General features: G+C 43.2%; 1 protein-coding gene across 2 annotated transcripts in view; it reads right to left on the minus strand.

The window, feature by feature from the left end:
* Positions 1–14,274, minus strand: part of CCDC170 (coiled-coil domain containing 170) — a 92,173-nt gene that overhangs the window by 11,624 nt on the left and 66,275 nt on the right. Inside the window, exons 10-13 of one of the 2 annotated variants that reach the window (XM_074990367.1) lie at positions 11,515–11,688; positions 9,440–9,682; positions 5,314–5,550; positions 2,425–2,475 (exon numbers count right to left, since the gene is read on the minus strand). In XM_074990367.1, coding sequence (XP_074846468.1) covers positions 2,425–2,475; positions 5,314–5,550; positions 9,440–9,682; positions 11,515–11,688 — 705 coding nt within the window. The remainder of the gene's footprint in view (positions 1–2,424; positions 2,476–5,313; positions 5,551–9,439; positions 9,683–11,514; positions 11,689–14,274) is intronic. The other variant, XM_074990368.1, reaches the window with a different exon arrangement.

Consider the following 14,274-nt stretch of genomic DNA (forward strand, 5'->3'; position numbering starts at 1 on the left):
GAGGAGTGTGCATCCCCGTTTGTTGACACAGCACATTGCTGTCATGTTGTTCGTACTGACTGACACACAATTTCCCGCCAGACTGGCCTTGAAAGTCACACGTGGTAGTCTAATGGCCCTGAGCTCCCTCACATTTATGTGGAGCTGAAGGTCTGAAACTCTCCAAAATGCCCACGGGGTCCAGAAGGGCCACTGTTGAGTCACCTGCGAAGCCAGTGGCCAACCCGTATTGTCCAAGCAATGACTATGGTGCCTGTGATGGCTATGGTGCAACCTTCTCAAGCTCCCACGCTGTCCGGAGTTCAAGCAGAAGGAGTCTGACTCCAACGCCAATTAGAAGCAGATGACCATGGCCATTGGAGTAGGCGCTGATGTGCGCACCAAGGATGGTGCCAGTGCCAGAGCATAGGGCACCTGAAACTGGTCCACAGTCTGCTGGTTTGGCACCAGAGCACTCAGCACCAAATATGGTGTCAGTGCTAGTGTTGATGTGAGCACAGAGGTTGGCGCTGTGTCACATCCATGAGCCACGATCACTCCATTTCAGTGCTATGGCACCTGTCCTGCATAAATGGAGAAGGACACAACACTGTCATCTGAAGCAGTCCTTGTGCCGCTCAAAATGCCTCTGGAGTTGAGGGCAAGTCCAGTGCCTGAGGGCTCCCACTCTGCACCGTCGTCAACATACACACCTACTGCTCTTCAACAGCACACGTCAGAGCCTTGGACTTGAAGCCAACCCACTCTGACTTCGGCGAGCAATGCCTCTTGTGCCTCTTCTTCTTCAGCACTGGAGATTGAATCCTATGGCACCAAGGCTGCGACGGTGCCTGCACCTGCTCCCTGTGCCAAGAGTCCTTAGGTGGCACTGTGGTCAACAGCAACAGTGCACTTTGCACCAAGGGGGGTTCCACTCTCCGCTTCCGCTGGAGACTCTTGAGGCTCAAGAGCTGCCTCCATTAACAGGACTTCAAAGTTCAAAGTTCTGGGCTTAAAAGCCTTACAAATTGAACAGTGATCACGTGATGTCCTTCTCCCAAGCAAATAAAACAGACGAATGCAGGGGGTCACTTTTGGGCATATGTTTGCTGCATTTTGAACAAACCTTAAAGCCTGGGGTGCTAGGCATACCCCAGCACCAAGGTGCTGAAGGGGATGGAAAGCCCTGCTTCGGCTGTTCGTTAAAACACTAAGACTAACTATCAAATACTAAAGCTATTTACACTTCAACAACTACTTACACTACAATAGGCTACTAGCTATTGATTTGAACAGAGAAATCAAGAGCTCCAAAAACCAGCAGCACGGCAAGAAGGAACCGAGTGGGCGGGAGGTAGGGGCAGGCGGTACATATATTGGTCGCCATACCGGCGCAACTCCAGGGGGCACTGCACTGACCCTATGGCTACTGGCTAGGGCAAAAAGCTTCTGGTGAGAGGACGTGCATCAGCGCACACCCAACTTGGAACGGACATGAGCAACACATCTCGAAGAAGAATTTATATTCCTACCAAATAATAAATACTTCAGGTCACTGCTTGAGCTGAATCCATGTCAAAATAAAATACATTTAGGATTTTCTTTGTGGTTGATTGTGCATAAAGGCCATGTAGGGATCGCAGCAATGTCTGTGAATCTCAGCAATAAGTCTGAATGCCCTTTAGACTCATCTTAAGACAGGTGATATTAGACTTAATAAGAATGCAGGTATGATGCCTGTAATGACAGCTAACTTGGGTATGTTTTTCTTTTAAAAGTGCAAATACAGGTTGTACATCCTTCGCCCGGCATCCTTGGGACCTGAGTGAACCCAGAAAAGGGGATTTACTGGATATGGGGAGGTGAAGGGGCTACCTGGAGGGGGTGGGCCCATTCTTGCAGGTTCCCCCACAGAGCTTCCTGGCCCCCCTCAATTTGGCAGGGGTCCCCATGGCGGCACATCTGCATGCAGGACTCCATGCCCCAGCCGGTTCTCAATCACCAGGCTGTGGGGTTCTCCTAACCACAACCAGGGTTCCCATGGCTGGGGCTGCCAGCAGGGCTTCATGCCCCAGATGGCATCCAGGAATGGGCCTACTGGGGTTCCCACAGCTGGAGCTGTGGCAGGGCTCTGCATCCCAGCCTGTTGTCAAGCTGGGGCTGCCAGGGTTCCCCCACTCCCGGCCAGGGCTCCCGCAGGGCTCCACACCACATCTGGCTCCCTGCCACAGAGCTGCTGGGGCTTCTTCAGCCAGGCAGAGCTACTCACAGGGCAGCCAGGGTTCCCCCAGCTGCGATCCTGTGGTTGCTGTCTGGTCCAGCAACATCCATTGTCCTGCTGGATGAGTGATGTTGCCAGACAAGAGAGTGCCAGATGAGGGAGTCTGAACCTGTACAAAGCTCTAAGAGATTACACACAATATATGATTTTAGAATACATAGTACCTTAGGAATTTCCAACATGCCCCACTCCTGTAGTGAACAAAGCCACAGCATCTTTTATGAAAAGACAAAAATCCATTCATGAGTTTTGTGCCTATTTTCACTGGTGTACATTGCCTTTTTTTTTTTTTTTTTATGGTGCATCACGAGTCTCAAGTTTCTTAAATTAATATTTTAAGTACAAATTAGAAAAAAAGTAAAAAAAGCAAAAATGGTGACATTTGTGCCAAGGATATGTATATCATTCTTGTACTTCAGCACTGCAAGGCCATGTATATTATTTTTAGATGATGTTCACTGTGGCTAAAAGGTAGCTTTAACCACTAATTGACAAAGTTCTCAGGCAAACCTTCATGTTCGCTATGAAAGCTATTCTACTAATAGAATCTCCTCAGCAACTTCTTAATCTTCATAGCCAAAGACTCTTAAAACACAAGGGTAAAAATTAAAAAAAAAAAAAAAAAGTCCCAACAGCTGCTTTTTCATTAGACCCTTGTATCAGGGTATGTGCTATTTATAGAACAGAATGTGTGTTCACATTTTGATAGGCATCTAGCAGTGAAAGGTTGCTAAAATCTGCATGCACTTGCAACCAACATGCTTATTTGGCAGCATTTGGGTTTTTTAAACCCCAAGCAAAGGAGTGCTGCGTGGGGAACTGAGGCTGGGTTTTAGTTGAATCCTCTTTGTCTAAACTAGGACAGTACAGCTTAATGAGAAGAGCCACAAAACTTCCAGAAGTAGGATACTGCAGTTACTAGTCACGTCCAGCAGCTGTTTCTGAAGGTATGCAGAAGTTTTCCATTGTGGGTGAGCAGTCCCCACATATTCATTATCGAAGAGATGAGACAATCAGAACTCAGAGAGGGAAAAGGTATACAGGAGTTTAACTACTTGTGAACTAAAAAGGCTACTGTCCTGGTGACCAGTCACAGGAACCAGCAGAGAACATTCATAAATCATTAGTATACAATTTTCATTGGGTCCATCTGAAAGAAATCCAGATGATAGGCCCCTGAAGATGCTCCTGATATGGGGTTACTGTCAGGAACCATAACACTGAGTTCCCTCAAGGAGAGCCTAGTGTTAGTCACTCCAGTGTTCAGGCAAATTAATGTGCCCAACTGGGTTGCAGCAAAATTTCCTGATTGGTCAGCTCACTTAACTAGCTAAAAAGAGGGAAAAAGATCTGTATTAAAGCTCAGCAGTAGCAGTAGTTTGCTGGCTGGTCTTCAATCCACAACTGCCGTCTCCCCTGTTCCTGCCTTGTATCCAGTCTAGGCTCCTGTTCTTATCCTGCTCCTTTCTGGCTGCCACCCTACTCCCCTACCTGGTTCCTGAGTACACTCATCCCTCGCTATATGAAAACAATTTGTTCCCAACTTTCTGCTCGTAGGTGAAAACTGATAAGAGGGACACTAAATCCCTATTACAATACACGTAAAAGTCTGATTGGTTCCTAAGGGCTTCTACCTCGGGGAAGGAATGGCAGCAGGTGGCGCTGCTTTTGAAAGGTAAGTGAACCTTGGGTTGGAGAGGGTTAAAGGCTGGGGCAGTTTGGGGCCGTGAGTGGGAGGACTAAATTCTGGTGGGGGGTTCAGGCTGCCACATACAGCGTACAGGTGGCAGGGGGGTACGGCTGCCCCAGTTTGGGGCCGCAGGGCGCGGGGTCAGGGAGCGGAGCCGAAGGTCTGGCATGAGGAGCTGGCTGGGGGGCCAGTTACGCTGCCACGGTACAGGGCCGTTGGGCTGGCAGAGGGATCTGGATGTGGGGCCATGGGGCTGGTTAGGCTGCCACGGTATGGGGCTGTGGGGCCAGCGGGGGCGGGGGTCTGGATGTGGGGCTGCGGGGCCGGTTAGGCTGCTGTGGTTTGGGGCCGGCAGGGCAGTCAGACTGCCACGGTTTGGGGCTGCGAGACTGGTTATGCTGCCATGGTTTGGGGCCATGCGGCCAGTGGGGGGTCATGCTGCAGGGCTGGCAGGGGAGGGGGTCAGACTACTGGGGGTTGGAGCCACAGGGTTGGGGTTACACATATTAGCAGGGGGAGTTCACTCATTGAGTACGGGGAGGTAGATGTGTCCCTCACTTAAGCAAGTACTCATAAATAAAAGTACTTGTTTAACGAGAGATGGAGTGTACCATTACTGACTCTTGGCTTTGGCTCTAATCCTTAGCTTGATTCTTGAATCCTGACTTCAGTGTTGTCCCATGGCTCTGACTATCAGCTCCTAATCATGGCACTAACCACCATGCAGTGCTTAGGCTCTAGCTACTAAAACAGCCCATCGACATCCCATTCTGGATATGTGGTTTGTTTAAAAAGTTACCTTTGACACATTTTAAAAATACTTTTTAATTTTCCATGAATCTGCCACCTACACATAGCGAAGTAACTAGGCTTTACTGGCTCATAAACAAGAAAAATTGAATGACTAACAAAAAAGTCGGCCTTCTAAAGTATTTTTAATTTAACTTTAAAAGTGCTTTGTGGCAAACAATGTCACCAAAAGTCTTACTTGGCACTCTTTCAGGACGAGTCTCGTAACTAACTGATGAGTTTCCCAGTGCCTTTTTTGTTAAAAAAACAAAACAAAACAAAAAGAAAAAAGCAGCCAGTACTCCATCAGCTCCTCACATCCCTCACCCGCACCCTCCAATCCCATGGCTGAGGCTGCTAAGGTGCAGGTCAGTAACGGCATCAAAAAAACCCACTGATTTTGCCACTCGTGAATAACGTAGCCATCCCAATCTCATGTTGGTAAAACCTTAATAATAAGATAATATAAATAAAAAAAACACACAAGTTTTCAGGGTGGCAGGATAAGAGTCCAGATTATAAGTTCTCACATGCCAAAGGGCTTCTACAATTTGTCTATAATGTTTATACCTACCTGCCTTTCTCTTTTTGACACCTCTTCCAAGGTTGTTTTAAGTGCCTTAAGTTCACCAGTAACAGCTTCTAGCAGGCTCCTGGCCCTTTCCTTATTTTCCTTTGCTTCCTGCTCTGAAAACTGTAGTTCTGATTTGACACAAATCAGCTGCTTCTCAGCCTTCTCCTTCATCTTCTCCAGCTTGCCTTGGGACTTGTTTAGCTCCTCAATGGTTCTAGTCTGTTCCAGAGTTTTGACCTACAAGTGCAATAAGGATAAGTTCTTCACATTGGCATTAATGAGAACCATACAGTGAAGACAGCTATTCAAGAATGTATACTGTACTGAAGGTAGCTTTTTCTGCTGTACTGAAGGTAGCTTTTTGCTACTGTAAAGCAACAAATGTTTTCATGAAAAATTCTGAACTAGTGAAAAACTAAAACTGTATTTTACTTACATACAAATCCTTTTCTCAGAGGTTTGATAGAATAGATTTTCTGAAAACAATTAAAGCAACACACACAAAACACACATAGAAACGTTTCCAACTGTACTCACGATGGATATTTCACATTCCATAACATTATCTCTGATCTTCTGGACTGTATTTACAGAAGTTATGTTGTACATATCTATAGGTCAATAAGAAATTCCAAAACATCAAAGATCTTTTGACTTTATTATGCTCATTTCTTTGCCATATAGTTCAGCAGTTATCCATTAACACATCACTATACCTCAAAGTTAGTGTTCTGTGTTTTCAGCTTTTACTGCTTTTCACCAATAAATTAGTTTTTTTAGTTACAGGAGTTAATTTTTTTACTGATTTATACCCATTTATCAATTAATTAATTAAATTCATTCTTTCTCGCTGCCGCCCCCACCCCGTATGCGTGACTATATACACTCATCCCTTGCTATACGAGCACAACTGGTACCCAACTTTTGCTCATAGGCAAAAACTCATAAGAGGGACACTAAATTACCATTGAAATACATGTAAAAGTCTCTGATTGGTTCCTAGTGCTCCTAACTCAGGGAGGGAGTGGCAGCATGTGGCACTGCTTTTGAAAGGTAAGTCATATTAGCGGGGGGGTTCACTTGTCAAGTGAGCTATGTGTGCCCCTCGTTTAAGCAAGTACTTTTTTCCTTGATACCAGCCATGTCCAACAGGATTCAAAGATCCTCACACTTGCGGTTGTCTTTCCATATTTGCCACATTTGCCCTGTTCTAAATAAATGCCTCCCCCTCCCCCAGAGCCAGGTACTCCACACACACTTCCCCCATACTTCAAATAAATGCCCTCCCTGGCCCGAGATCCAGGCTCCCCAAGCTCCCCAGTTCTAATTTAATGCCACTGACTCACCAGAGCCACAGATGTATCTGCCACCAGGGCCACCACCGGAGCCACGGCTGGGGCTGCCACACACTTCTTCCACCAAGTGGATGACACTCCCCAAAATGAAGCTCTCAGGAGGAGCAGCATGTAAGTGCTCCAAGAGCTGCCTGATGCTTGAGAGCCATATTCACTACACCACGGTGCACTGTTCAGCACATATGGTGAGTGGCGAACATATTGGACACAAGGGATTTAAATCATTGCTCTGGGATGGGGATGAGAGGTTCAGTATGCAAGCTATCCTAGGGAGAGAGAACTACCCCAGCCCTTTCTCACCGCAGCAGCTTGGGGCATGAGAGAAGAGACTCTCCATAGCTCCTGTAGCTTCAGTAGGCACAGCTGTGAGAGGAGTCCATGCCCCCAGCCACCCTTTGACATGCCTGGTGATTGTCTCTTTTCCATATGATTTTATGGGAAGCAGTCCCATTCTACACACATCCCATGTTCCTGGCAGAATCAAAACATAACCTTGCTTTAAATTCTCATACGAGGAAGCTGTACACTGAATTTAGTGGTCCTAGCTCCAACCTTTTAGTCTCAAATTTATAACTTATTTTTGTTAAGCATTAATGTTTTAAGTGATTATTATTTCCTGCAGTTCTGAGACTGAAGTAACTCAGTTCAAAACACAGAATACGATCACCATGGAGATTGGCGGTGGAGGGGGCGAAAATCAAACATTAGTATTGCACTATGATTGGCTCATAGGGAGATGCTCCCACTCATTTTTTGCATATACTTAGTGCAGCACTGACATTAAACAACTGACCACAGATAAAGATGTAAAAAGGTAAACATGGAATGAAAATGCAAATCTATGCTTGACAACTGAAGCAAATCAGTGCTTAGAAATTTTCAAGAAAAGTAAAGATGTGAGTGAAGAGGATGCATCACCATGGACGTACTGCAGCATTAAGGTCAATGCTCGTATTGAAAAAAGAAAAGAGTATGTCAAAAACAAGTGACATAAGAAGCTTAAAGAAAAAGTTAACTTTGAGATAAACAGTCAGTAGCAAGAGTGTTCTTTCATTAAATCCTAGTGAGAGGACACAGCATGATTGTGTCAATGACTTTGTGTGTGCTTTGTTTCACCGGACAACCAGTGTTAATTGGGGTCTATTGATGAGCATGTGAAAAAATACTGTCCAGCAGCAAAAACTTTTCCTAATGCAGACAACCTCAATTGTAAATATCTGTAAAAAATGACAATGCTTTAGAATCTAAACTGATGGAATGAACTAATGGAAATGTGTCTGGTCTGATTTTTTATGGGTCTCTTCATGCCTTGGACTGTCCTGATTGCTGGCCTTTCCACCACCCCCTCCCAAAGTTCAAAGCATTGTTTTGTGCTGATGTGACATTCCCTCTGGTAACACCTATTTTCCTGAGGCAGAGAATAACTAGTATATTTGAGATGTACCAACTGACCTGGGAAAACGTGGCTGCAACTAACACAAATTCTACTCCTAAATAGCTATGTTTGCACAGGAGATTAAACTCAGTCAGTAACCAGGGCTACTAACTGTTACCTGTCCTGCTCACCTGATTAACAATGCACTGCCAGCAGCTACTGCTACAAAAGCAGTGAAAGAGGTGAAATCTTGCATCACTGGATTCAGGTCATTTGGAGAGCCAATTGCTATTACCTACCCACCATGCCACATCAGTGGATGAGTTTGCACTTTGCTGCCTGTTATGTAAGTAATGTGTGGACTGTGCTAAGGTGTCTCCCAGATCATACTGTTTGTTGGTTCAGAAACTCTGAAGAAACTGGTTGGTAACCAAAATTACCACCAGATTCTGTGCACCAAAGTAACATTCATTGCTGAAAAAATGGAATCGCTGTGACACACACAGAAAATACTGGAGTTTGCTCTGACTACTGCCAACATGATTACCAATGCAAACGATTACCAGATCTGGACAAACAAAATCTCACTTGAATTAAGCATAAAAGCAGCAAAAGAAATAGAGAGAAAAACCAGTTACTTCTGGAAATCCTTCCAACCCCACAACACGAGAAAAACCAAAAAAAGCATTCAAGATCTTCAACATAATGCTCATCAACAAATGGGAGACTGTGACCCATAATTTGAATTGCAAAGTGCTTGGTGCTGAACTTTCTTTTTGAAATGCCATTCCGGTGTTGCATCTCATCTCTCCAAGATGAATTTTTCAGCAAATTATGACTATTATGCCAGAGTGTTCCAATAATTTGCTACTAAAGATGAAATTTCGTATTTGGAAAGGGAATTTACTATGCATACAAACAAGCCTAACCCTAGCAATGTGAAACCTTTTGGAACAGTCATCAAGACACTTCCTAGGGCTTGCTTTGCTACTTTGCTGATCTATTGATACAGAGTGCTTACTTTCAAAGTTGGACTACATCCAAGACAAACAAGAGTCTCAATATGAATGAGGATAATTTGAAGAAAATTGTGTATGCATATGAAAACCAGGAGTTCCTGAAAAATTATTAGCTCAGAGAGACAAAAATACCTTTGTATATTAAAAGGTTTAATTACAGTGTTGTCAAATGTGCATATTATGAATTTTTCTCTGTTTTTTCATTATTCATCCTGGTTTTAACATTTGGAAAACACCTAAAAATTCCTGAAATTATTTTTAAACAAATAAAAGCTGAAAAAGCAGAGCACTACTTACAACAGAATGTAAGTTCCAAGTGTTTTCAGCCTTTCCCTTCCACTAATATACAGAAATGGTAAAGTTTAAAATTTACTCACTTTAAGTTCATTGGCATCAGACAGTTTGACTTTGAGTTCAGTGTTAGAGTTTCTTGCCAGGGCCAGCTCCTTCTGTAACCTCTCCATCTGCTTGTGTAACTTTCTGATGGTGAGGTTGGCCTCATCTCTCTCCACAGCCAGGGCTGTTCGCACTTGCTTCTCCTCTTCCAGCTGGGATATTTTCTGTCGCAGAAGATTCATATGCAGCTCTTTACTCTCAAGCTTTTCCTTCTGAGCTTTCAACTAGTTTTAAGAGAACAAGGGGATTTAAACAAAATACACTCAACTTGACCACCAGTTACTTGAATGGCTTGTCATTGTAAGTTTGGTCCTTCTGAAGCATATTCCAGCAAAACTGAGTTGCTCGTTGTTTCCTGCAGAGCTCAATACAACTGTGCCCTTGTGTACATATATACTTTAACTCTATCTAATAATCACCCTACACTCACACCTTACTGCTTGCCCATGTCACCTCCAGTCCTCTTTCCTTTTTGCTGCTTACATTTAGAACAGTGACCCTATCCTATACTATTAACAAAACAAAAAAGAAGTCAAGTAGCACTTTAAAGACTAAAATAGAGAACCTTATGCCTTAAATATTGAGTCTGTTCTGGTCTGGCTATGGTCTGAAGAAGTGCGTCTGTCCCACGAAAGCTCACCTAATAAATTACTTTGTTAATCTTTAAAGTGCTACTTGACTGCTTTTTCGTTTTGATAGTATATGGACTAGCACGGCTCTCTCTCTCTCTCTGTTACTATATTATTAAATATTTAAGCATCATGCATAGCACCTATACTTGCTTTTACAATTACCAAATATACATTGTCCTGCAGGTTAGCCTAATAATGGGTGAAGTGCTCAACCCCAGCAGGCTGGTTCATGATAACCAAACTGCACAGTAAAACATTATTAAAAAGGTCAACTAAGCACTTCCTTAAACAACATACTTTATCTGAAGTGAGCCAAACCACATATATGTAACAGATTTCATCAATGACATCATAGCTGTATCTGAAAGTTTAAAATCGAGTATTTACTAAAATAGTTCAATTTCAACTTTTAGCTAATGTGATTTGTAGACTTTGCCAATGCAAGGCTACTTCTCCATTTAAATATTTTTGGTATGCTGTAACAGTAGCGTTGTTATAAGGAAATGTTCAATTGACCTACTTTCGCATTGTTTTATTATGCAGTTTGGTTGCTGTAGGCTGCAAACATGTTTATCATCATCTCATTAGATGACAGAATGTATCTTTGTATGTGTCTGTACACAGCAAGGCTTCAATTTTGAGTGGGGCCTCTGGCAGCTACTTTAATTGAAATATAGTAGTAATAATAATGCTCTTCTTTAAAACAAATAGCACACATTCCCAGTGTAGCTTGAGTCCTTAATTATGTTTTTCTTTTAAATAAAAGGAAAATATACATACTTTACTTAATTAAATGATTCTGTTTTTCAAAAATGCAGTGTTAGTTTTAAGTTAATTTTTATTTTGGCTTTTCTTAAAAAAATTGTTAAAATTTGTCTGTTTAATTTTTTTAGTAATTTTTTTTAAATGGGAATTCCATCGAGTGCATTTTTTCCTTCATCCCTATAAACTCTTATTCTCCATTTTAACAAAAAAGGGCTATAGCCAATTTGGTTTCCAATAACAATTTCATCTAGTTTTCAAACCCTAAGCATTGATTTAGCCGTGCCAAAACAGAGCACTAACTCCAGATTTCTCTGTTTTAGCTTTTTTTCCTGTGAGTTTTATTGAGAAGCAATCCTGTTCCAGGTTCCTCCTATTTTTCTGGCTTATCTTGGTTCAGTTACTCTCAACATTAATTCAGTTGTGTCAGTTCTGAAGACTATGCTTGATTTGGCAATTGTCTCTCTTCTGTTTGGTTTTATGAGGCGCAATCTCACTCCAGGTACATCCTGTTTTCCTGGTACAACCAGAACCATATGTTGTTCTAAGTTATGATAACAGGAAGCTATATATCAAATTTGGAGGTTCTTGCTCTTACTGTTTAGGAGCAGCTCTTGATGAAACAGACGAAGCCTCTAATTGAATTCAGACCTCTTACTTACCTTCCTTTGTAGATTGTGCACCATAGTCTTGTTTTCAATCACTGCATCACTTTCCAGTTTGACCAACTGCTCTGCACGGGCCAGAATTGCATCCAGACTCATATCAAACCCAATTTCAACTCCTACCCCATCCAGTTTCATTTTATCTGAAAGCTGTTCCAGAAACTTAAGATACTGAAACAAGAAATGGGTAAGAAAGAACATCAGAAGAGTAATTTAAAGTCTTTTTAAGAATGCAGACCATTTTCCTTCAAATTGGTAGCCATCTAACTATAGGCAACAGTCCCCATTTCAGAAACAAGAAGCACACACTTAGTATTCTCTTAACGTGAACACAACTGTTAGGTACTTCTCAAACTGACCTCTCTCAACTGGTGACAAGTATCAGAGAGATAGCTGTGTTTGTTAGTCTGTATCTTCGAGAACAACAAGAAGTCCTGTGGCACCTTATAGACTAACAGATATTTTGGAGCATAAGCTTTCGTGGGCAAAGACCTGCTTCATCAGATCTGACAGATCAAAGCAGTGTCTACACGTGCACGCTACTTCAAAGTAGTGGCACTAACTTCGAAATAGCACCCGTCACGGCTACACATGTTGGGCGCTATTTCGACGTTAACATCGCCGTTAGGCGGCGAGACATCAATGCCACTAACCCCATGAGGGGATGGGAATAGCGCCCTACTTCGAAGTTGAATGTTGAAGTAGGGCACGTGTAGACGACCCGCATCCCGCAACATCGAAATAGCGGGGTCCGCCATGGTGGCCATCAGCTGAGGGGTTGAGAGACGCTCTCTCTCCAGCCCCGGCGGAGCTCTATGGTCACCGTGTGCAGCAGCCCTTAGCCCAGGGCTTCTGGCTGCTGCTGCTGCAGCTGGGGATCCATGCTGCATGCACAGGGTCTGCAACCAGTTGTCGGCTCTGTGGATCTTGTGTTGTTTAGTGCAACTGTGTCTGGGAGGGGCCCTTTAAGGGAGCGGCTTGCTGTTGAGTCCGCCCTGTGACCCTGTCTGCAGCTGTGCCTGGCACCCTTATTTCGATGTGTGCTACTTTGGCGTGTAGACGTTCCCTAACAGCACCTATTTCGATGTGATGCTGCGCAACGTCGACGTTGAACGTCGATGTTGCCAGCCCTGGAGGACGTGTAGACGTTATTCATCGAAATAGGCTACTTCGAAGCAGGCTTCACGTGTAGACGTAGCTCAAGACAGATCTGATGAAGCATATCTTTGCCCATGAAAGCTTATGTTCCAAATTATCTGTTAATCTATAAGGTGTCACAGGACTTCTTGTTGTTCTCTTGACTGGTGTTTGCTAGAAAAGAGTTGAATACATTGTATTTAGTAGTTTAGAGATACCAGGAACCCTTGAAATCTGTTTGCCACACAAAAATGTGAAATTTTGTGTTTTTAGAGAATCTTTACCTTTCACATTTTGTTACAAATACAAATACATACAGTGGAACCCCAATTATTTAATCTCATTGGGACTGGAGACAGATTAGATAATCAGGAGAAAGGATGGGGCTTGGGCTGTCAACTGCAACAAGTGGGACTTGGGCTACAGCTTAAACATTATAAATATAATCAGTGGAGCATTGCATTCAGTTGATACCAAACTGTCTTGTGGCTGGGGGGATTTAATTGGAGGATTTGGGGATTTCTATTACGGCAAACTTGGATCCCTGATAATAGCCTACTATGATCCATGCCGCATACAAATTTTCTAATAGACTACAAGTCGATCTGTATTATACGGTCGCATAACACATTGTTATGTAATATTTTCTTTAATTGTTCCAGCATAAGAAATGGCATTTTCAATCCAACTAGATTTTGTCCCTATCTTATCTCAGATGGGGTCTGAAACAACACAAATGCTTATTGCAGTAACCATGTGAGAATAAAACCAGAGACCGCAGATGCGAGCTCAAGTATTGGGTGGGTACACAAACAATGTGATGGTGGACTGAGGAGTGGCACACACAGTAGGCTGAAGAGACCTACTGATTCAGTTGAATCTTTCTTAATCTTCTATCCCCTTCTCTAAGCAACTTCTTCCAGGATCAGCATGCAGTCTTGGATGGAGACAGAGCTGGATGTCACCCCAGTTCAGAGAACATAATGTTTGCCTCCTGATCAGACTAAGGGCAGGCAAGAGGTGCAAGAAATCAGTGATTTTGCTCATACAGGGAGATTAGTTTCTAGACCTGCTGCTTGGCTGAGGGCCCTGCCAGCTTCTCTCCTCTAAAGCTTATCTTCACATATAGCACTATCGCACACTGCTGCACTTTAGCAAAGATGCCATTATGCTAATGGGAGAGCTTCTCCCATTAGTGTAGTTAATCCACCTTCCCAAGAGGCAGTACCTCTGTTAGCAGGAGAAGCTCTCCCATCAACATGGCACTATCTACCTCAAGGGGTTAGCTTGGTGTAACTACATTGCTCAGGGATGTGGATTTTTCATACCTGTGTGACACAGTTATCTTGATGTAGGTTTGTAATGTAGACCTGTCCCTAGTCACTAGGGTCCTGGAAAAAAAAAAAGCTCAGTACAAATTACTTCAAAAGATTAATTTGTTGAACACGTTTAGTGTTAGTAACTTCTCTATAAGAATTCAGAGGGTGTCTCTACATGGGCACAAATCTTCGAAATAGCCATGCTAATCGCCATTTCGAAGATTACTAATGAGGCGCTGAATTGAATATTCAGCACCTCATCAGCATTAGGACGCTTTCGGCCACAGCGCGGCTACATGGG

Source organism: Carettochelys insculpta, chromosome 3 (assembly GCF_033958435.1).
Source record: "Carettochelys insculpta isolate YL-2023 chromosome 3, ASM3395843v1, whole genome shotgun sequence".
Taxonomy (NCBI): Eukaryota; Metazoa; Chordata; order Testudines; family Carettochelyidae; genus Carettochelys; species Carettochelys insculpta.